This window comes from Epinephelus lanceolatus, chromosome 6 (assembly GCF_041903045.1).
Source record: "Epinephelus lanceolatus isolate andai-2023 chromosome 6, ASM4190304v1, whole genome shotgun sequence".
Classification (NCBI taxonomy): domain Eukaryota; kingdom Metazoa; phylum Chordata; class Actinopteri; order Perciformes; family Serranidae; genus Epinephelus; species Epinephelus lanceolatus.
Window position 1 is genome coordinate 20,165,037 of NC_135739.1, and position 21,611 is coordinate 20,186,647.

General features: G+C 43.5%; 2 protein-coding genes across 2 annotated transcripts in view; one reads left to right on the top strand and one right to left on the bottom strand.

The window, feature by feature from the left end:
- lsm7 (LSM7 homolog, U6 small nuclear RNA and mRNA degradation associated) overlaps positions 1 to 21,611 on the bottom strand; it is a 284,833-nt gene that overhangs the window by 128,329 nt on the left and 134,893 nt on the right. The gene's annotated exons all lie outside the window — the stretch shown is intronic.
- Positions 1 to 21,611, top strand: part of fbn3 (fibrillin 3) — an 87,222-nt gene that overhangs the window by 59,266 nt on the left and 6,345 nt on the right. Inside the window, exons 12-59 of the mRNA XM_033621699.2 lie at positions 5 to 148; positions 429 to 548; positions 750 to 875; positions 956 to 1,078; positions 1,679 to 1,954; positions 2,077 to 2,130; positions 2,210 to 2,335; positions 3,715 to 3,840; positions 4,126 to 4,245; positions 5,339 to 5,476; positions 6,523 to 6,573; positions 6,779 to 6,904; positions 7,012 to 7,239; positions 7,456 to 7,581; positions 7,687 to 7,815; positions 7,911 to 8,036; positions 8,319 to 8,444; positions 8,549 to 8,671; positions 8,802 to 8,927; positions 9,129 to 9,254; positions 9,564 to 9,686; positions 9,821 to 9,943; positions 10,056 to 10,181; positions 10,292 to 10,414; positions 10,784 to 10,906; positions 11,330 to 11,491; positions 11,606 to 11,674; positions 11,828 to 11,953; positions 12,074 to 12,199; positions 12,347 to 12,496; positions 12,606 to 12,677; positions 12,773 to 12,898; positions 14,751 to 14,876; positions 15,581 to 15,706; positions 15,815 to 15,931; positions 16,962 to 17,090; positions 17,192 to 17,311; positions 17,453 to 17,578; positions 17,755 to 17,907; positions 18,016 to 18,081; positions 18,180 to 18,305; positions 19,413 to 19,532; positions 19,619 to 19,741; positions 19,844 to 19,975; positions 20,099 to 20,224; positions 20,341 to 20,547; positions 20,797 to 20,922; positions 21,050 to 21,172. Of these exons, the coding sequence (XP_033477590.2) occupies positions 5 to 148; positions 429 to 548; positions 750 to 875; positions 956 to 1,078; positions 1,679 to 1,954; positions 2,077 to 2,130; positions 2,210 to 2,335; positions 3,715 to 3,840; positions 4,126 to 4,245; positions 5,339 to 5,476; positions 6,523 to 6,573; positions 6,779 to 6,904; positions 7,012 to 7,239; positions 7,456 to 7,581; positions 7,687 to 7,815; positions 7,911 to 8,036; positions 8,319 to 8,444; positions 8,549 to 8,671; positions 8,802 to 8,927; positions 9,129 to 9,254; positions 9,564 to 9,686; positions 9,821 to 9,943; positions 10,056 to 10,181; positions 10,292 to 10,414; positions 10,784 to 10,906; positions 11,330 to 11,491; positions 11,606 to 11,674; positions 11,828 to 11,953; positions 12,074 to 12,199; positions 12,347 to 12,496; positions 12,606 to 12,677; positions 12,773 to 12,898; positions 14,751 to 14,876; positions 15,581 to 15,706; positions 15,815 to 15,931; positions 16,962 to 17,090; positions 17,192 to 17,311; positions 17,453 to 17,578; positions 17,755 to 17,907; positions 18,016 to 18,081; positions 18,180 to 18,305; positions 19,413 to 19,532; positions 19,619 to 19,741; positions 19,844 to 19,975; positions 20,099 to 20,224; positions 20,341 to 20,547; positions 20,797 to 20,922; positions 21,050 to 21,172 (6,135 nt within the window). The remainder of the gene's footprint in view (positions 1 to 4; positions 149 to 428; positions 549 to 749; positions 876 to 955; positions 1,079 to 1,678; positions 1,955 to 2,076; positions 2,131 to 2,209; positions 2,336 to 3,714; positions 3,841 to 4,125; positions 4,246 to 5,338; positions 5,477 to 6,522; positions 6,574 to 6,778; positions 6,905 to 7,011; positions 7,240 to 7,455; positions 7,582 to 7,686; positions 7,816 to 7,910; positions 8,037 to 8,318; positions 8,445 to 8,548; positions 8,672 to 8,801; positions 8,928 to 9,128; positions 9,255 to 9,563; positions 9,687 to 9,820; positions 9,944 to 10,055; positions 10,182 to 10,291; positions 10,415 to 10,783; positions 10,907 to 11,329; positions 11,492 to 11,605; positions 11,675 to 11,827; positions 11,954 to 12,073; positions 12,200 to 12,346; positions 12,497 to 12,605; positions 12,678 to 12,772; positions 12,899 to 14,750; positions 14,877 to 15,580; positions 15,707 to 15,814; positions 15,932 to 16,961; positions 17,091 to 17,191; positions 17,312 to 17,452; positions 17,579 to 17,754; positions 17,908 to 18,015; positions 18,082 to 18,179; positions 18,306 to 19,412; positions 19,533 to 19,618; positions 19,742 to 19,843; positions 19,976 to 20,098; positions 20,225 to 20,340; positions 20,548 to 20,796; positions 20,923 to 21,049; positions 21,173 to 21,611) is intronic.

Below are 21,611 nucleotides of genomic sequence, written 5' to 3' on the forward strand. Positions count from 1 at the left end.
TCAGGCACAGTTTCTGTCAACGACACCATCGACGTGTGCAAACATTTCACCAACCTCTGTCTGAATGGACGCTGCATTCCCACACCGACGAGCTACCGCTGCGAGTGCAACATGGGCTACAGACAGGATGTTCGTGGGGAGTGTATCGGTAAGAAACACGCTCTCACACACTGTAGACATTAAAAATGCACATGTAATGTTAGTCAGTCAGTTCTCAGTAACCTCCCTGAGTCATAGAGGCAGACTGAGTGACTGTGTGACAGTGCCACAGTTAATTGCATGCACTGCACTGCACTGCCATCTTCTGCCAATCTGAGGAACTTAACACAAAAATAGGTTGATGCTTGATCTTTTTTTTTGTTACATCCATTCACTCTGACAGTCAGGATGGGTCATATTTTGTGTGTGCTTTACTTTTTTCTCCTCAGATGTGGATGAGTGTGTGAGTAATCCGTGTATCAATGGAGACTGTGTCAACATACCTGGTGGGTACCACTGCAAGTGCCATGAGGGCTACCAGGGAACCCCGACCAAACAGGCCTGCAATGGTATGTCTGGTGTCGGTGCCATCAAACTATAATACTGTTATAATTCCCCAATGTGTTTATTTCATATAGCTTTTTCATGTATCAGTGAAGTAGTTAGAACACATAAACCTGGAGCTTTGGTGCATAGTTTCGTATGACTGCTGGATAAAATACAATAAACTAACCAGACACATCCATCTTCCCTCATCCTCCTCTCCTCAGATATTGATGAATGTATTGTGAATGGAGTGATGTGTCGCAACGGACGCTGTGTCAACACAGAGGGAAGCTTCCAGTGTATCTGCAACGCTGGCTTCGAGCTCACTCCTGATGGAAAGAACTGCATCGGTACGGAGCCAACACAAAAACTTCTCATGAACTTTCACCTTTATAAACTTTACCTGAACTCTCTTCTCGTTTCATTCCAGATCACGACGAGTGCGCCACCACCAACATGTGTCTCAACGGCATGTGTATCAACGAGGACGGCAGCTTCAAGTGTATCTGCAAGCCTGGCTTTGCTTTAGCACCTAACGGACGCTACTGCACTGGTACGACTGATTTATAAAACATAGACATCAAGTCGTGGGCCAAACAGACTGCTACGCTGACAGATTTGGTGTTATTTGAAATCCTGCAGATCCATTTTTGAAACGATTTGTGCACCGTTTTGTTTTAGAAGTCCAACATTTTTTAAACATCCAGAAAGTCCAGAAATAGATGAATAGTTGAATGAATTTACGAGTCTCTGTTGAGTAGGAAGCATCAAGCATAGCTGCAGTCACACCATAACACAGACGGCACAGGTGCATATTCCCAAATACAGCACATATCAGTCTAGAAAATGCTCACTCCCCATGACCAGATGCCTCGTCAAGCTCTCTGTGATTTTCTTTTCCATAATTGTACGTGACATGTTCATATATTTTTAAGAATTTAAAAATAATCAAGCAAGGGGAAATGGAGATGGACCCAAAGAGACAAATTTTATTCCCTTTCTGTTCTTTTCTTCTGCTTTAATCCTGTGAAAACAAAAAACTTCCAACATTCTTCTTGAATATGCTAATTTAAAAAGCCCAATCTATACGCACCTTAGCTCATAAACTGGAGCCGCCATGTGACGTATACATTCTGTGCCCTCTCCTCATCAGACATCGATGAGTGTCAGACTCCTGGCATTTGTATGAACGGCCGCTGCATCAACTCTGAGGGCTCCTTCCGCTGTGAGTGCCCTCCAGGCCTGGCTATTGATGTAGATGGGAGAGTGTGTGTGGACACTCACATGAGGACCACCTGCTACGGCGCCATAAAGATGGGCACATGCTCACGACCGTTCCCTGGTGCAGTGACCAAGTCTGAGTGTTGCTGTGCCAATCCTGAACATGGCTTTGGAGAGCCTTGTCACCCCTGCCCCTCCAGGAACTCAGGTAAATTTGCTTTATAGTGTTTCAGCTCTTAGAAATATTGGATCCTTTTGTTAAAGTTACAAAAAAGGAAAATAAAAATGAATATCTGGCTCATCTAATGTGCTTTTTTTCTCATCATGCAGCTGAGTTCCAGGCTGTGTGCAGCAGTGGGATTGGCATCACAGCTGATGGCAGAGGTGAGTGTGTTGTTAAGGAATGTTCTGATAAGAAACACTCATATCCATATATATCTAAATAACACCTGTCTTCTCCTAGACATCAATGAGTGTGCCCTGGACCCAGACATCTGTCACAACGGCATCTGTGAGAACTTGAGAGGAAGTTACCGCTGCATCTGTAACATCGGTTACGAGTCTGACACCAGTGGCAAAAACTGTGTTGGTGAGTCAGAGTGAAGTGCATTGTCTCCATGTTTGTGATGAGATGAAACGGTACATCCCCAGCTAGCAAAGTTAGCCATGTTGACTGACTGTGTACCTCTCTGTTGATAGTGACAACATGTTATAAAGGTAATGACACAGTGTCACAAGCAGAGAAGAGTCTATAAATTCTGCGCCAGTATCTTTATAAAGGTCGCTAACACTAGCCACCACAAGCTACGAGTCAAAGCACACCAAGCAAGGCTGTTGCAACAGAATTAAAAATGTGTTTGTCATATTTCTTATTAATTCAACTTTGGTTGTGAAAGAATGCAGCGCGGGACCAAGCACATTCGGCTCCCCAGGCAAAACAAAGCTAAGAGAAAACAAACAATGAAAGAACAGGGTGTGTGTAAATTTGCTAATTTAATGTTCTTCTTTTTTCTTCCTTTTATTGTACTGCGCTCCAGATGGCTTTCCCAATTTCATTTTCTGTTATTCTGATGCTCTCCACAAACACATCATGTTAGATTTCTTTTTTTAGATATCAAAGAAAAACAAAAACAACACTTGACTCAGACAGCTCACGTTTTTAATGTTTATGTCAACAGCAGAACATAGTTAGAGTTTGGCATCTAGACTCCGGCCTCATCGCTCCCCGCAGATATGTTTACATGAGATATTGGGGAGTGATGATTAATTATTCCCCACCTGGCAGGAGCCTGCAGGTGGGTGCTGGGGTGGAGCAGCAGCAGTACTGATGCAGGGCAGCAGTGGCATAGAAAGAGCTGGGAAGATTTGCAGTGACGTATGGCGTGTTAATGAATCAGTGCAGCTTGAGTTGACTGTCTGAACTCACTCGCAGGCGTCGCTCCATCTTTGGCAGTTGCCTAAATCACCTACAGGAAGATACGCCACAGGGAGAATGTGTGACTTCTTCTGTCAAAACTTACATAGTGTTGCTTTAAAGGTCCAGTGTGAAGGATTTAGGGTAATATGATATTCAAAACAATATTTTTATTAGTTTATAATCACCTGAAACAAAGAATTGTTGTGTTTCAGTTACCTGAATTTAGAATTTCTACATACAGAGCAGGTCATCTTCCACAGAGTCCGCCATGTTCTTCTACAGTAGCCCAAAATGGACAAACAATGGCAATGGCTCTAGATAGGACCATTCACACCGTAGCTTTCCTACATGCTTGGCACACAGGAGACATTTCAGTTGGTTGAAATCTGCAACCTCACTGCTAGATGCCAATAAATCCGACACACTGGACCTTTATAGGACGATACTGCTGGTTTGCAAGATATCAACGCCTAATTAGAAGTGTCATCAATCTTATATACTGTTCTTTATTTTCTAACCGTTGACCACTGATCTCTCTGACCTCCCTGCAGACATCAATGAGTGTCTGGTGAACCGTCTGCTCTGTGACAACGGCCTGTGCAGAAACACTCCCGGCTCTTACACCTGCTCCTGTCCTAAAGGATATGTCTTCAGACCTGACTCAGAGACCTGCGAAGGTGAGCACTCACACTCACACACACACACTTTTCCTCTGAAAAACAAATACACCCAAGTGTTTGTGCTGCTTCACATCCACATGTGTTATGTCGTTCTTTTACCAACAATCAAGGTCATTATGAGGTGACATTATTACCAGATGTGTTGCATTCAGTTTCCAGTAAACATGTGGCTCATGGAAAGAAGACACACACATTGCGTGTGTAGCTGCCAAATTGTGATGATGATCCAGTTGAATCCACCTCTCAGCCTTGACCTCAGGTGTGTTTTTGCACATGTTTCAGATATCGATGAATGTGAGTCCAGCCCGTGCATCAATGGAGTGTGTCGCAACGTGGCCGGGTCCTTCAACTGCGAGTGCACCCACGGCAGCAAGCTGGACTCCACCAACACCATCTGCGTGGGTAAGACATCCATCCTCCCCAAATGCCTGAGCAAATTAGAGCGGCACCGCAGGGTCTTAGAGAATGCTTGTGCGAGATAACGATTACAGGCCGAGACACGAGTGTCAACGGGAAATAATTGGTGCAGGAGTCTTTTTGTCTAATCATCCTAATCGAGGTTTACTCTCCGCCTTTGTAAACAAACACTGAGGTGGTTCAGGTTTCCAGGAGCCATCCAGAGACATTATCATCCTCAGATGTTGGGCAAAATGGCACGCATGCATGATTTATTAGATAAATACTTGCATGCATGGCCTTGGTTCACATGGAGATTGCTTTACTTCTTAGAGATCCGCCTCAGATTCAAAATGACATGTGGTATGTAAGACTCTCGGCTGAGGTTAAATATTCCACTTGTTTGGAGCTTTGTTACTTTTGGGAAATCATTCTGAAAAAGCTACATGCTAATACAGAATACAGATGTTATTGTAACTGGAAGGGAGAATGAGTCATTAAATAAATACTCATACATATTGCATGAGCTGGCTCCGTCAGAGGTCAACAAAATTCCTCTGGTTTGGTTGAGCTCTGTTTTATGTTTTAGAGCCCATCACTCCGCGGGGGGATGAGAGGGAAAGCAAATTGTGGTTTTGTGTTCGGGTGGCCTCGTGGTTTTGGAGAAAAGGTGTCACTGTTATGACTGTACACTTTCTCAGTTCATTAGGAATGGAATAGCATAGGATTAAATGTAATGATGCATGGGGTTTACTCAGCTCAGCGTGTAGCCAGAGACACAAGTTTTATGGCAGGGAGGAAAGTTGAAGGTGACAGTTTGATTGTTTTTGTGGTGTAGTTTGTTGCCATAGTTAAAGGTACCCTGCGGAGATTTTGACATCTTGACCACTAGTGGTGCTCTGGAGTAATGTTTCTATGAGCAGGTAACTATATTAAAGGAAAATATTATAAAAAATTGTCTTAGCAAATGTTTCATGGTGAAGGAACTGCACTCAACACGTTTGTGAGTCCTGACAGATGCACACAGTTAACACTGAATGTTAAGGGAACCCCACAAGGTATCTATGATCAAATCTCTGTTGTAACTTTGACTCCACAGACAGTATGAAGAGTACGTGCTGGCTGACAATACAAGAAAACCGCTGCGAGGTCAACATCAACGGAGCCACACTGAAGTCTGAGTGCTGCTCCACACTGGGAGCCGCCTGGGGCAGCCCCTGTGAACCCTGCGAGATCGGTCAGTTCGCACACATGGTTTCTTGCCAGTGTTTGTAATATTGACCATTTTTATGCTGAAACTTTACAAGGTTTCAGCACAGATGGATTACTGAATGGGCCTAACGGGCACAGGCACAGGGGCCCAAAGTGTCAGGGCTCCCCCAGTACCTGCAAAATCTCCCTCAAATTAAGACGTACTGACAAGGAAGAGATGCAAAAAGACCACATAGAGACAAGAAATGACAATAAAAGAGACAAAATGACCTCAAAGAGACACAATGTGACTATAAAGAGACACAAAAAACTACAAGGATACACAGTGTGACCTCAGAGAGACACAAAAGACCACAAAAGGATGCAAAGGCAAAGAGAATAACAACAAAAATGGGCGAAACAACCACAAAGTGACAAGAAATGACAAAGAAAGACACAAAATGACCTCAAAGAGACACATCGCGACTATAAAGAGACACAAAAAACTATAAGGATACACAGTGTGACCCCAGGGACACACAAAACAAACATAACAAGACACAAAATGATCTGAAGGAACTCATATCAACTCCAAAAAGACACAAAACAACAGAAAAAGAGGCAAAATCACCACAAAGTTTGTGTGTCTTGCTCCTGTGTGGGAGATCTGGTGGGGTCTTCTGCATATCTGTGCCCAGGGGCCCATTGTCTCACAATCCGCTCATGGGTTTCAGCAGTCCACCATGAGGTCTTACATTTGTGGAAAAGCCTCTGAAACTGCATTTACCACCGAGGAGTGGATTTACTTAAAGAACTACTTAACACTTGCTCCATATTATTATAAGTACATCATTAATACACAATAAAATAACAAAGGACCAAATTTTACACATGTTTTAACTGCTTTAGTCAAGAATAAATTATTATCATATTGTGGATACCGTAACTGGACCAACAAATGAAATTGTACAAATATAAATTAACAATATTCCCCAACATTTGGCAAACCATCGTATGCATACGTGCTCTACATACAGTGTTCATACATAAAATGTCTTTATCACATCTCTCAATCTTCTCCTGTCCCTGCAGACACCGCCTGCTCTCGAGGGTTTGCTCGCATGAAGGGCGTCATCTGTGAAGGTAAGAACATTTGATGACTTAATGAACAGTGACAAACCCGCAGTGCTCCTTCATCCAACATCAGCGCCCATGAAATCATCTTTTCGTCCTTGTAATGTGCATTAATGTCCTCCCTGTAGATTTCTTTATAAAGAGAAAAAAGTGTTCAGGTTGGTGTGTGTTTCACCTTGTAATCTCTGTTCTTAAAATGTCCCGCTCCCTGCAGACATTAATGAGTGCGAGGTGTTCCCGGGAGTGTGCACAAATGGCCGCTGTGTGAACACCCAGGGCTCGTTCCGGTGCGAGTGTGCCGAGGGTCTCACCTTGGACAGCACTGGACGCACGTGTGTGGGTAAGAGAGATCAGACATCACATGCAACGAATATCGCTATCATGTCACGAGGACAAAACTTAGAAACAGAGGTGACTTTCTTTTTTATCTTGTAACCAACTTTTTAGATACACGTAGTGAGCAGTGCTACATGAAGTGGCACGAGGATGAGTGTGGCGAGCCGCTGCCAGGGAGATACCGTGTGGACATGTGCTGTTGTTCAGTGGGTGCTGCCTGGGGTGTTGACTGTGAGGAGTGTCCCAAACCAACCTCACCTGAGTATAGAGCCATCTGTCCCAGAGGGCCCGGCTTTGCCAACAGGGGAGAAATTCTGACCGGCAGGCCGTTCTACAAAGGTACTGAGATTTTTTTAGTTCTGCTTTGTGGCACCTTGAGTGTGTGCGTTTGTTGGTAGAACCCTGAATCACCAAAGTGACCACATGAGATGGCCGGGGGGGTGAATCTACAGTATGTTCCCAAAATATTGATCCAGTAAATCGTATTATTTTGCTCATTATTTTGAGTTTTTTTCTGAAGTGTAGGCCTTTTTAACTGTATTTCTTTCTCCATAGATGTAAACGAGTGTAAGGTGTTCCAGGGCCTGTGCACTCATGGAACATGCCGGAACACCATCGGCAGTTTCAAGTGTCGCTGCAACAGCGGCTTTGCTCTGAACGCAGAGGAGAGGAACTGCACAGGTACGAGAGAGAGGGAGTCAGATTAATTCAGTTGAAATGAAACTTTTTTCTCACATTCGTTAAGCAGTTAGTGAGCGTTCCATTTTAATGTTCCTTGTGTTTCAGACATTGACGAGTGCCGCATCTCCCCTGACCTGTGTGGTCATGGTGCGTGTGTCAACACACCTGGCAGTTTCGAGTGTGAATGTTTCGAGGGCTACGAGAGCGGCTTCATGATGATGAAGAACTGCATGGGTGAGTTGGAACTCAAGTCACACACATAATTATACAGCTTCAGATGAAATGTACGCCTTCATCCCTCTCTTCCCTCTCTTCCTCTCTGCTGACAGACATCGATGAGTGTGAGAGAAACCCCCTTTTGTGTCGCGGAGGAACCTGCCTGAACACAGAAGGGAGTTATGAGTGTGAATGTCCCACTGGACACTCGCTCAGCAACGATGGATCTGCCTGTGAAGGTGGATGATACATCACGCAGCACACACACTCACATGCATTCGCACACAGGCTCACTTGGCATCATATATCACACCCAGCACATCCAAATGTATTTGAAAAGCTTGTGCACTTAAAAGTGTCAGTCAAGTCGTAAAAACTCGTTTCACACAGTAAAAGTGGATATTTTAGCTTCTTTAAACTAGTTTTATGATTATTATCATTCATTTTCCTGAGGTACAATACAATATATTCGACTGCACACAGTAACACCTTATTCTCTAACGCTTTGCTTATCCTGTCAGATGTGAATGAGTGCCAGCTGAGTGACAACTTGTGCAAGAATGGCCAGTGTGTCAACATGCCGGGAACCTACCAGTGCTCCTGTGACACCGGTTACCAGGCCACACCAGACCGACAGGGCTGCGTTGGTGAGTGGGACAAACTTTATCTTAAAAATCTACACCAGTGTTGAATAGTTTGCACCCACTTTTCCTTTTCATGCCTTAACTATGACTGTGACCTTTCTTTGCAGATATCGATGAATGCACCATTATGAACGGAGGCTGTGAAACACACTGCACCAACTCAGAGGGAAGCTATGAGTGTAGCTGTAGTGAGGGCTACGCTCTGATGCCTGACCTCAGGACCTGCGCAGGTGATTAAAACACAGGATTTGTTCTATATATTCCCAAAACGAAAAGTGCAACACTGTCATAATGTGTTTCCTTCATGTCCCGTGTTGCCTCCTATAGCACGTTAAAATGTATTTTTGCTGTTTCTATTAGATATCGATGAGTGTGAGGAGACTCCAGACATCTGTGACGGAGGCCAGTGCACCAACATTCCCGGGGAATACCGCTGTCTGTGTTACGACGGCTTCATGGCCTCTATGGACATGAGGACGTGTATCGGTAAGTAGAAAAACTGACTGTGACTTGGGAAATCTTTCAATCTCTTACCTGTAACTTTTTCTGTCTGCCACATTAATTTACTCTGTCTCTCTGACCTGATCTTTGGGACGTCCTCTGTCAGTCTCATTTTCTGTCACTCCTCTCTCCAGTGGTCAGAACGTTCACTTAATATCTGTGTCTGTCTGTCCCTGTCTGCCCCAGATGTGAACGAGTGTGACTTAAACCCAAACATCTGTCTCCACGGCGACTGTGAGAACACCAAAGGCTCCTTCATCTGCCACTGTCAGCTGGGATACTTTGTCAAGAAGGGATCCACGGGCTGCACAGGTACACACACACACACACACGGACACACACGGACACAAATATCAGGGCCTGAGCGGTCGCTGAGAGGTCTGGGCCACCGTGTGTCCATATCTGAGTCAACTGTTGAGACAGTTCACCCATGCATACAGTAGTTCTCAGAAAGCAACATTTTTTTGCGTGTCATTAATAATGAAACGTTTCACTCACTTCAAAAAACCGAAGATGCAAAAAACTTTATATTCTTTTTATGTTGTTTTGTTTCATCTTCAAAGGGAAAAAGCTGCGTGATCCTGCCTGTTTATTGGCTAATTAATCTCTATGTCTCTCCAGATGTTGATGAGTGTGAGATCGGGGCTCATAACTGCGACATGCACGCTGCCTGCATCAACGTGCCTGGAAGCTTTAAATGTCGCTGTCGTGATGGCTGGGTGGGAGACGGTATCAAGTGTGTGGGTGAGTGTGTTTTCAGAGTATCTTCTGTGATGTGATTTATAGACCAGGTTGTAAAATCAGTTTTTAAGACAAACTGAAGGACCAAAATTGGTTGTTTTGATTTAGTTCTTACACTTTTCTCTCTCTTCCTGCAGATCAGGACGAGTGCTCTGCAGAAGACCACAACTGCAACCCCAATGCAGACTGTGTCAACACACCGGGATCTTACAGGTGCACATGCAAGGAGGGCTTCAATGGAGACGGATTCTCCTGCTCCGGTGAGACCGCTGAAACTTTCTAAATAAATCCTGATTAAATTCCAGCAACTGTGTTTGTGCAGCGAGCTTCATGCACGGTGAGTTCATAACGCACTTGGCCGTTCTGTTTCAGACATGGATGAGTGTGCAGACAACGTGAACCTGTGCGAGAACGGCCAGTGTCTGAATGCTCCAGGTGGCTACCGCTGCGAGTGCGAGATGGGCTTCACTCCTACGGAAGACAGCAAGGCCTGTCAAGGTGCTGCACTCATTCTGTCACATTTTATTCTCTTTACGCTTCTTTTTTCATTCCGATAGTGAAACTAATATTTTCTTCTTCTTCCTCTCTGTCTCTGACTTTTGCCACAGACATTGATGAATGTAATTTCCAGAACATCTGCGTGTTTGGAACGTGCCAGAACCTTCCAGGGATGTTCCGCTGCGTGTGTGATGATGGTTACGAACTGGACCGCAGCGGCGGAAACTGCACCGGTTGGTTTTGCACTCCTGTAACTGTAGCTCTAAAATCACTTAGTTCAGACACAGAACAGACTCGAATAGCTTGGCTGGGTTTCCTTGATAATAATAGCCTTCATTAATGCATCCTGTTCCCATTCAAAAAAAAATACATCCAAGAAATGTGAAGACCAAAAGGTATGTCTGCCTCAGCCATCTGTTTATTCCCTTCACTTCCAAGGCTCTGCGCAGCTCACCTACAAATCACCCTGTGTTAGTTTGTGACATAAGCAGGATTTTAAATCATTAAAAGTGTTATATAACATATAAACTAATAGATTCATAAATTTCAGACAGGTCTTGTGTCTGTTTTTCTGAGCTTGTGTGTGTCGCTGTGTGCTGCAGACATCAACGAGTGTGCGGACCCTGTGAACTGCATCAACGGGCTGTGTGTGAACACTCCAGGGAGCTACCTGTGTAACTGCCCAGCTGACTTTGAGCTCAACCCCACCGGAGTGGGCTGCGTGGGTGAGTCTCAGTGGTTTTTAATGTGTGTGTAATTTGATGTATCCAAGACAAGGAAAAAAGTTCAGATGATATAAAGTAAATGCAAAAAGACACACAGAAATTAAGTGTAGCATTGAGCAGGTCATTTTTCCAGTTGTGAAATTTAAAATTGTGTCCTTTGAGTATAGCACCCTCTTTAACATTTTAATTAAATAGAGACTAAATTCATTATATATGTTCATAATCAGGTCAGTGGTGCTATCTTCATGACCTTTTGAATTTTTTAAGTATGACAGCACGGTGACAAGACACTGCATCCCTTCAAAATTGCACCAGCGATGACAGATGACAAATACTTTAGACTTAATTCCATTCATGCTCATCCATCATCCTGTTTCATTAAAGCACGCCATGTATCGATAAGTGAAAATGTGTCTCTCTCAGATACCCGTGTTGGCAACTGCTTCCTGGACATCCTCGCACGTGGTGATGGAGGAATCTCCTGCAGCGCGGAGATCGGCGTGGGCGTGACCCGAGCTTCCTGTTGCTGCTCCCTGGGAGGAGCCTGGGGAAACCCCTGTGAACTGTGCCCCGCCGCCAACTCTAGTATGTTACAAGGGACCCTGACTGATAAATATATTTAGTATTTCCAGCGAAATGCACAATGTAGGACTCAGATTTTTTACACTAACTTGCTGTACGTCTCTGTCTTGTCTGTAGCGGAGTATAAGACTCTTTGTCCCGGAGGAGAGGGATTCAGACCCAACCCCATCACTGTTATCCTGGAAGGTAAACCATCCAGCTTTCTCTCTGTTTCACAGTCCTGTAATGTACCGCAGCTACGGTCGGTGTTGCAGCAAAGCACCATTTTAAAATGCAATTTAACATAAAATCAATACACGAGTGACATCTATGGATCTAACAAACTGACTTATCCCCTAGATATTGACGAGTGCCAGGAGCTGCCAGGTCTCTGCCAGGGAGGAAACTGTGTTAACACCTTTGGTAGTTTCCAGTGTGAGTGTCCAGCAGGCTACTATCTCAATGAGGAGACTCGCATCTGTGAAGGTAAGAAGTTGTTGTGTTTAACCTCGCATTTGTAATATGTAAATAATATATAAATGGAAACCTGACAGTCTGCTCTTACCTCATTTGTTTTATTACATGTCATGATATCTCTACGTGCAGATATTGACGAGTGCACAACCCACATTGGCATCTGTGGACCTGGTACCTGCTACAACACTCTGGGAAACTACACCTGTGTGTGTCCTCCTGAGTACATGCAAGTCAACGGAGGAAACAACTGCATGGGTGAGTGGGAGAGACCAAAAAAATATTTACTTTCATCATGTCCTATAAAAATAAACTTCCAAATTAACCACAGTTTCAAAGGCAAACATTTTCAAGTGCCAGCTGTCAGCTGTTGGATTCAAAGGACTGTTTTCCTTTGTCATGCAGACATGAGGAAGAGCGTGTGTTACCGTAACTTCAACGACACATGTGAGAACGAGCTGTCCTTCAACATGACTAAGAAGATGTGCTGCTGTGCCTACAACGTGGGAAAAGCCTGGAACAAGCCGTGTGAAGCCTGTCCAACTCCTGCAACCAGTGAGATTCAATTAATACACTTAAACATGCTCCGCAACAGCTGGTAGAACTTTCTGTGTCTCTGTGTTTTATTACTGTCACTGAGTGCCTGCTGTCTGGTCTGTTCCAGCTGAGTACCAGATACTGTGTGGTAACCAGGCTCCTGGCTTCATCATTGACATCCACACCGGCAAGCCAATCGGTAAGATCATCACAAGGTCGAAACTGACACAGTGCAGCATGAAAGTGATACTGGTACAGTTAGCATAGTAACATCTGTGGTGTTGTTTTGTGCAGATATTGATGAGTGCAGGGAGATCCCTGGTATCTGTGCCAACGGAGTGTGTATCAACCAGATCGGGAGCTTCCGCTGTGAATGTCCGATGGGCTTCAGCTACAACAACATACTGCTCATTTGTGAAGGTAAAACTCACATAACGTTTTCTTCTGGCTCACACTTCCTGTCTGTGTCTGTCGCAAGATAATGACACGATGGGCCTCATGCAGCAACATTGTCCAAAATGTCTCTTAAGTCAACTCCAGATGCATCAAACGTTCTCAGCCATCCAAATCTGCTCGTACCCAGGTGTGACGAATCCCACTTGGTCATATATTGGAGGCATGTGGCTGATGTTGTTATAAGCATAGGTGACACCCCCTAAACACTATATAAGGGCAGTTCAGTCAGGAGAGACTTGTTCTGAAAGAAAAGAATATTTATTTACATGTAAACATAAGTGAGAGATTTGAAATGTCTTTGGCGATTAGACCCCATTGTGATGTCATCTATTCAAGGAGGGTGGTAAAGACGTAGTAGATTAGTCTAGATGCTGGTGGGGGTAATAGTGGTGATGAGATGAGATGAAGAGGGAGCTGAGGATCTGGATGTAAGGAAGAGCTGACAGGAGCAGAGAAGAGAACGGATTGAAAGTTTGGCAGGAGCAACATGAATGAATGTTCCTTATTTGACTTTGGATTCATCACCCTTCTTAAATCACACCTTCTTGATGGGGTCTAATTGCCCATAGACTTTTTTTTTATTCTTATGTGCACATGTTAATAAATATTCTTTTACTATAAAAATGAGTCCCTCCTGGTTGAGTTCATGTTGAGCTTCATTTGTTGTGCAGGGTGCAAATACTCTTACAAAAGCCCAATAATTGGAGAGATGCCTCCAAAAAAAAAGGCTGTAAGACGAAGAAGAATTTCAACCATACTGTTAAATGTATGTAAACAAAGAAAATGTGATTTTCTAGAGTGTCAGTGCCAGCATTAGAGGAAAATCAAAAACTCAGCAATGGCAAAATATGTGTTATGCTGTAAATGCTGATCAATAGTATTTCTTAAGCCCACAATAATTATTAGAAATACTCTAAATCATACAGTAATCTAAATTTCATTATATAAATTATGTATTTTTTCTTGTGTTGGACAATCTGTGGGCTGTGAAAACAAGATGGGTTTTTTTCTTATCTTAGTAAGAGTATTCTCGACTACTTGTAAAATCGTTCTCTTACCTAGAGAAGAGCAAAAATAAGAAAACACTAATAATAATAATAATAATACATTTTATTTTAAAGGCACCTTTCAAAACACCCAAGGTCACCGTACAGAGCATAAAACTGATGAATCACAGAAATCTTGGGTACAAACAGAAATAAGAGGAAATTTATTTGTATATCACTTCATGCATGAGGCCCAAGGTGCCGTGGTGGCGTTACATAGATTTCCTGCTTTTTTCCTGCTCTTCTGTTTCCTGTATCTTGCTCTCTACCAACATAAATAAGCACACACATTTACACACTTCCCCACCTATCTCCTCTTTTGACCCTGCTGCTGAATCATTGCAGGCTTATCTGTCTTTTAAACAATATTGAGTATATACTTAGTGCTGGCACAAACACTTACCACCATTTCCACACTAAATCACGCAAACACGCCCATACAGCCACACACACATACACACACACAGACACACACACAAATACAGTTACACTCACTCACTGGCCAAGAGGCACTTTTACAAGCCGTCCACTCAGTGAAGTTAATGCTGCCTTTTCCCACATGAGTTATGCCCTTGTAAAGACAAGAGAGCACCTGCCCGGACCTTCAATCATCCGGAGCCTGCCAGCGACTGTCTGAACTGTACCGGAGCCAAAATGGAGCCATTGTGTTTTCTCTCCTGCTGCCCACAAGCTGACTGCCTACTCTGACCAGACAGTTATGGAGCCTGTGATTGATGTCCACTGTTTCTCTCTTTCTTCCCCCTGCGTAGATATTGATGAGTGTAACAGCGGGGACAACCTGTGCCAACGCAATGCCAACTGTATCAACATTCCAGGCAGCTACCGCTGCGAGTGCTCACCAGGCTTCAAACTGTCCCCCAGCGGGGCCTGTGTGGGTGAGTCCAGCCTGACTGACAGGCCTTACCGGGGTTTCCCATTGTAAAATAAAAAGGGGAGGGTGAACTGATTATGTTCATGATGTGTGAAGAATGTAAAACATTGACATTTTTTGTTGAGGGAGAATTATTGTAATTTGATAGTGGAGAATCTGCTGATGTATGTTAATGTACACAAGCCTCAGACTAAACGCAACTCTAGTTTACACCTGGTTCAATTTTACCTACAAATAACACGCATGTCTGAACAGTCAGAAAACAAAAAAAGAACACCAAAAAAAAAAGTTTATGCCAATGTGAGACCAGCTGGACATACTGACACAAAACATATTATAAAGAGAATACAGCACATACGTGGTGTTACACATAAAATGGAAGCATTAGGTTGGATTTGTGTGTGTAAAGTGCAATGAATAATGTTAGTGCTGCAGCAAATAGTTGATTAGTCGACCAACCGATTAAGCTAACCAACTGTTAAAGTCATTAATTGAAGAAAAGATGATTGATACCGTTTTTAAAATGTTAGAATAAGTTGCCTCTGTGTATTTCATATTGTAAATTTAATATCTTTTGATTTCAGATAAAGCAAGCTATTTGAAGACATCATTTTGTGCTCTGGGACATTTTATAGGCTGATTTAATAAATAACGTAATTGCTAGTTGCAGTCGTCAATAAGACATTAATATTTCTGTGTCTCTTTCAGACCGTAATGAGTGCCAGGAGATCCCTAATGTCTGCAGCCATGGAGAGTGCATCGACACGCAGGGAAGCTATCGCTGTCTCTGCCACAACGGCTTCAAGGCCACTGCTGACCAGACCATGTGCATGGGTGAGAAGCACAACATAACACTGTACTAACACACACAACACTGTGTTGCATGTAATCCTACAGTCCTTCCTGTCTAACCAAGCATTGTTCCTTCTGTGTATATTTTAGACATCGACGAGTGTGACAGACAGCCGTGTGGTAACGGGACCTGTAAAAACACGGTGGGATCCTACAACTGCCTCTGCTTCCCCGGCTTCGAGCTCACACACAACAACGACTGCATGGGTATGGATCATTTCCTGTTCTGCTCTACAAAGGTCCACAGCCTTTTAAAGGTCACGGTCGTCACTGTAAAATCAGACAAGTTGCTCTTACTTTAAAAAAGTCAAGGAAACTGATGGCCTTAAAAAAGGTTAAGTAAATAAATTAGCCTTAAGTTATCTTTCTAAAGTTCACATAACTGTAGCAAATGGTGAACCAGGTTAGAGTGGACTCAAACGCACGACTCTGGAGACAGTTCAGGTAAAATAACTAAGTCTTTACTGGTCTAAAGGTAGGTTCAGTACACAGGCGGTCTCTCTGTGGAGGCAGGCAATTCCAGTATTCTGGATGAGGCAGAGGCAGAGTAAATCAACAGGCTAAATCCCCCCCAAAAAACAAGAAAAGGACACAGGGAAACAAAAGGCTGGAATGCTAGACACACAAGGAGCTAAGACAGACTGGCCCTGAGAGAAAACAAGACACACACTCAATACTCTGGTGAGAAGGATAACGAGACACAGGCAAGGCTGATCAGGGTGGGACAGACAATCAGACACAGGTGAAGTCATTAAATGGGAGGGAAAACACACAAGGACAGGAAGTGAAGTGATCTGAAACGAGAGGAGATGTGAGTTTCAAAATAAAACAGGAAACAACATGAAAGAATGAAATAAAAAATAACATAACCTGAGAAGCTTGAGCTGTGACAATAAATGAAGACTATTAGTTAGATTAATTTATATTTTTCAAAAAAAATGGTTTCCTATATTTTTTACAGTGTACACACAGGTTAGGATGTGATTTTTAAATTCCAATAAAAACATGCTTCCCTTTTCTGCAACAGTGTTACATTCGGGCATGAAATAAAATTTAAGTCTGACTGTTTTGACTTTTTTGTGTAACAAAGACATTTAGTCTTCAGACAGTTTTTTCTCAGAGACACTAGATGCCAGGAAAAACATGAATTGTTCTGTTTCTGGTTGTGTTTGTCAATGGAAAACCAAAATCAGAGAAATGTTTAGAGTCCTAATCCTCTCAATTATTCACCTTACAGACATAGACGAGTGCAGCGCCCTCCAAGGCCAGGTGTGCAGGAACGGACAGTGTATCAATGGACTCGGTTCCTTCCAGTGTCTCTGCCATGAGGGTTATGAGAATACCCAAGATGGGAAAAACTGTGTCGGTATGTCAGTGATTGAATGTACAAGAAAACAGCATGGCAGCACAGTTTTTCTGACACACACAGATATAAACACACATTCTCTGATTTGTCTTTTTTCACAGATATCAATGAGTGTGTGAGTCTGCCCGGCACGTGCTCTCCAGGAACTTGTCAGAATCTGGATGGATCTTTCAGATGTATCTGCCCTCCTGGCTATGAGGTGCAGAATGATCAGTGTATAGGTAAGGCACACACTTCAGTACAGACTAAATGCTCCACACCCGCTCAAACCAGCAACCGAGGGCGACAGAGCCATCTGCTCTAACACACACTCATAAACACATCTTCTCACCCCCCCGCTCTCCTTTACGGTCTCTTTCCAGATATCAACGAGTGTGAGGTGGAGCCCAACATCTGTCAGTTTGGCACCTGCACCAACACCCCTGGCAGCTTCCAGTGCACCTGCCAGTCAGGCTTCGTACTCTCTGACAACAAACGCCGCTGCTACGGTGAGAGAAACCTTTAGTTAGCAGCAGGCCACAGCAGACAGTGTTGATGATCTTGATTGAATGTGATAATCTGACATATCTTATCTCCCTTACCAAGACAGTGAAGGAGGTTTTTGTCTTTGTGTCTCACATGACTAACAAACTAATTACTGTCCTCCTTTTTTTCCTTATGGCAGACACCAGAGAAAGCTTCTGTTTCACCAAATTCGAAGCAGGAAAATGTTCCGTCCCCAAGGCTTTAAACACCACCAAGGCCAAGTGCTGCTGCAGCAAGATGCCAGGAGAGGGCTGGGGACTTCCCTGTGAGCTGTGCCCACGAGAGAGCGAGGGTGTGTAACACAGACACACACAGAGCTTTAATTAAGACATACACATGCACACAAAGACATTTGTAAAATAATGAAGGTGACCTTTTTTTCTTTTTGGTGCATCTCCAGCTGCTTTTGACACTCTGTGTCCCTTCGGTCATGGAGCCCTGCCTGGAAAGGGTGATGCTCGTGAAGGTGAGTGCTTCAAAGATCTACTGCCTTGACTTTAGTAACTAATTGTTGACGTTTTGCATATGTTTTAAAATATACTAATCTTCACTTGTTCTCTTTAGATATGAATGAGTGTCTGGATAACCCAGGAATCTGCCAGAACGGTATCTGCATTAACACAGATGGTTCGTTCCGTTGTGAATGTCCTTTCGGATACAATCTGGATTACACCGGAGTCAACTGCATTGGTGAGCTGCTTTCTGGGGTTTCTGTGAAGGCTGTAAAGTTAGGTTGATTCAAAACACACATTAAACACACATTAAACATGGCTTAATAGTGACAATGTCAAACTCAAGTACACAAATCAGCTTCACTCTCAACTCACAGCATTCACAGACAAAGCACTTGTCTTTATCTGGACACATTTTCCCCACAAATACAACATGCTAACGTTACTAGCACAAGTCGAGGACATTTTACATTGTATAAATTAGCCTAGCAGCTAGAGGACCTTTTCCCTGCTCATATGAAGCCAGGGACAACAGCAACATTTAACAAAGGTAACGTTACAAAATTTGGCTCCATTACAACTCACAAGGTTCACTGACAAAACAACTGTCTTATAATGAACATGTTTTCCAAATAAATATAACATGCTAACGTTATTAGCACAAGCCTATGGCATTTTATCATTGTATAAATTAGCCTAGCAACTAATGGAGATTTCCTCTGCTCATGTGAAGCCAGGATAAATCACACACAAGACTTAAAACGCTATTTTGTGGAGACTTTATTGTCTTATCTGTGAAATTAAAGTAAATAAAAGCTTCCTTTCCACCAAGGGAAATGGTTTCAGCTTGCGGTCTGTGTCACTGTGATGTGTACTTACGTATAAATCACACCTAAGCTTACCAGAAAATCTCAGGTTCAGGTGGGCAAGTCAAAAAGTGACAAATCAGAGCTCTGAGTAAACTATTAATAACTTACAGCAACATTGCGTTCTCAGTCACCTCTATAAGTTTTGAATGTAAAAAAACAAAATGACCTTTGGTACAGGCCTACACTGGAATGACAGAAGAGGGACAGAGGTTTTTAGTATTTACCATGAAACAGTCGCAATTGAGCAGACAATGAAAAATCAATGGCTGCAGCATTTCTTCTTAGGAACTTTATATCACCCAGGTCTATGTTTTACCACCAGGAGCACCAGAGTTCAGCTTTTCCTGCATTACAGCATCATCTATTTTTGGACTAACATTTAAGCTGCTAATGAGTGCTTTTAAAGTCTCAGGTACAGTATAAATGTTTCATTGGTTTTAATTGCCTCCTCTATCTCTCCTCTCTGTCCTCCCCAGACGCTGATGAGTGCTCTATAGGAAACCCATGTGGAAATGGAACCTGCACCAATGTGGTGGGAGGTTTCGAGTGTTCGTGCCAAGAGGGCTTTGAACCCGGACCCATGATGACCTGCGAAGGTCAGTCAGTCATGCAGTAACGCTCACACTCCCACAGACACTCTTATTTTAAAATGTAAATTAAACGAACCTGTCATTTTTTCCAGACATCAACGAGTGCTCCCAGAATCCTCTGCTGTGTGCCTTCCGCTGTGTGAACACCTTTGGCTCGTATGAGTGTATGTGTCCTGCTGGCTACGTGCTGCGAGATGACCAGCGCATGTGCAGAGGTGAGAGATTTTTTGTCTTTTTCTCTGTGCAGTTCTCATTCTTTGACACCACTGAAACAGAATAAAGATACTTATTGGCCACCCCTCATTGTCCCTCACCAGACCAAGACGAGTGCTCCGAGGGTCTTGATGACTGTGACTCCAAGGGTATGACCTGTAAGAATCTGATCGGTACCTTCATGTGTATCTGCCCACCTGGCATGCAGCGCAGACCCGATGGAGAGGGATGCATGGGTGAGTAAAAACATTTAAGCTAATGTGAGAGGATCTCATCAGTCTTCGCCCAATATCTGCTGTTGATTCTGGATGTATCTGCCTCTTCGTCTCTTCATCCTCCCGTCCTTTTGCTCTCTACAGACCTGAACGAGTGTCGCGCCAAGCCTGGCATCTGTAAGAACGGACGCTGCGTAAACACAGTGGGAAGCTATCGCTGCGAGTGCAACGACGGCTTTGAGCCCAGCTCCACGGGAACTGAATGTATTGGTAAGATCACTAAAGCTGTTTTTTAAATTCAGATGAAGTTTTGTCAACCACAAGCCCCTTTATTCTTCCAAATCTAACCTCAAACACTCCTCTTACCCCGTCATCCTTTCCCTCAGACAACCGAAAGGGCTACTGTTACACAGAGGTTCTGCAGACAATGTGCCAGCAGACATCCACCAACAGGAATAGTGTGACTAAGTCTGAGTGCTGCTGCAACACAGGCCGAGGCTGGGGGTCACAGTGTGAGCTCTGCCCACTGCCTGGCACTGTACAATACAAGAAGATGTGCCCACTTGGACCTGGCTACACCACAGACGGTAGAGGTGAGTCGCACAGTAATACCACTGATTGATTTTATGACGTAGCATAACAAACAAAACCTCCATTTTATTTCTCTTTTTAATTTGACTTTAATTTAATTTACTCACCACAATCTTTTAAAGTAGCCACAATGACGAAATTTGTATCATTAAAATCGAAATTTGAGAAGGAAACCAGGCAGGTTGAGCTTTCTGTTGAATTGTTTGGCAGCATGGGTCTGATCCAGATCTAAAATGTCTCCCTACTTCCAGACATCAACGAGTGCCAGGTGATGCCAGATTTGTGCCGGAATGGTCAGTGCATCAACACCATCGGATCCTTCCGCTGTCACTGTAATGTGGGCTACAAAACCGACTACACTGCAACCTCCTGCATCGGTATGGTTGATCTCTGTCCTGCTGATACTCTCTCAGTATTCTCAATATTTAATACAATACTCAATACAGGTGTCAGTCCACAGCATCCCTGTCTGTAGTCCTAATTTTCTCTGTCTGCATATTTCAGATATGGATGAGTGCGCTCTGTCTCCAAAGCCCTGCAACTTCCTGTGCAAGAACACAGAGGGCAGCTACCTCTGTTCCTGCCCCAGAGGATACAGCCTACAGCCAGATGGAAAGACTTGCAAAGGTAGGTGGACTCTTGATTTGTTTGCTTGTGGGTTATTTCATAGCTCCATAAAACAATAAATGCCATTTCAAGTAGAAATAGACAACTTTTTTCTTTAACTTATTAATATGAAGTAAATGTTTATTGCGCAATTTAACGGCCATAGGTGGTTGGCTGGTTCCCTGTAAGGCTAGCTTTTGCAATGCAATTTGTCTGCCAATGGGTACGATCTTGCGGAAAAATTAACTCTCGATTTACAGCACCCAAAACAGGAAGAGGCTAGCACTTTTGTTCTCCCCAGTAGCCGGTGTACCCCAAGGCTCTGTGCTTGGACCTCTCCTGTTTATCATCTACCTCCTCCCTCTTGGCAGTATTTTCCACAAATATAACATTCAATTTCATTGCTACATGGATCATACCCAGCTCTACCTGTCCACCGAAAAACAGAAAACAGAAAGTG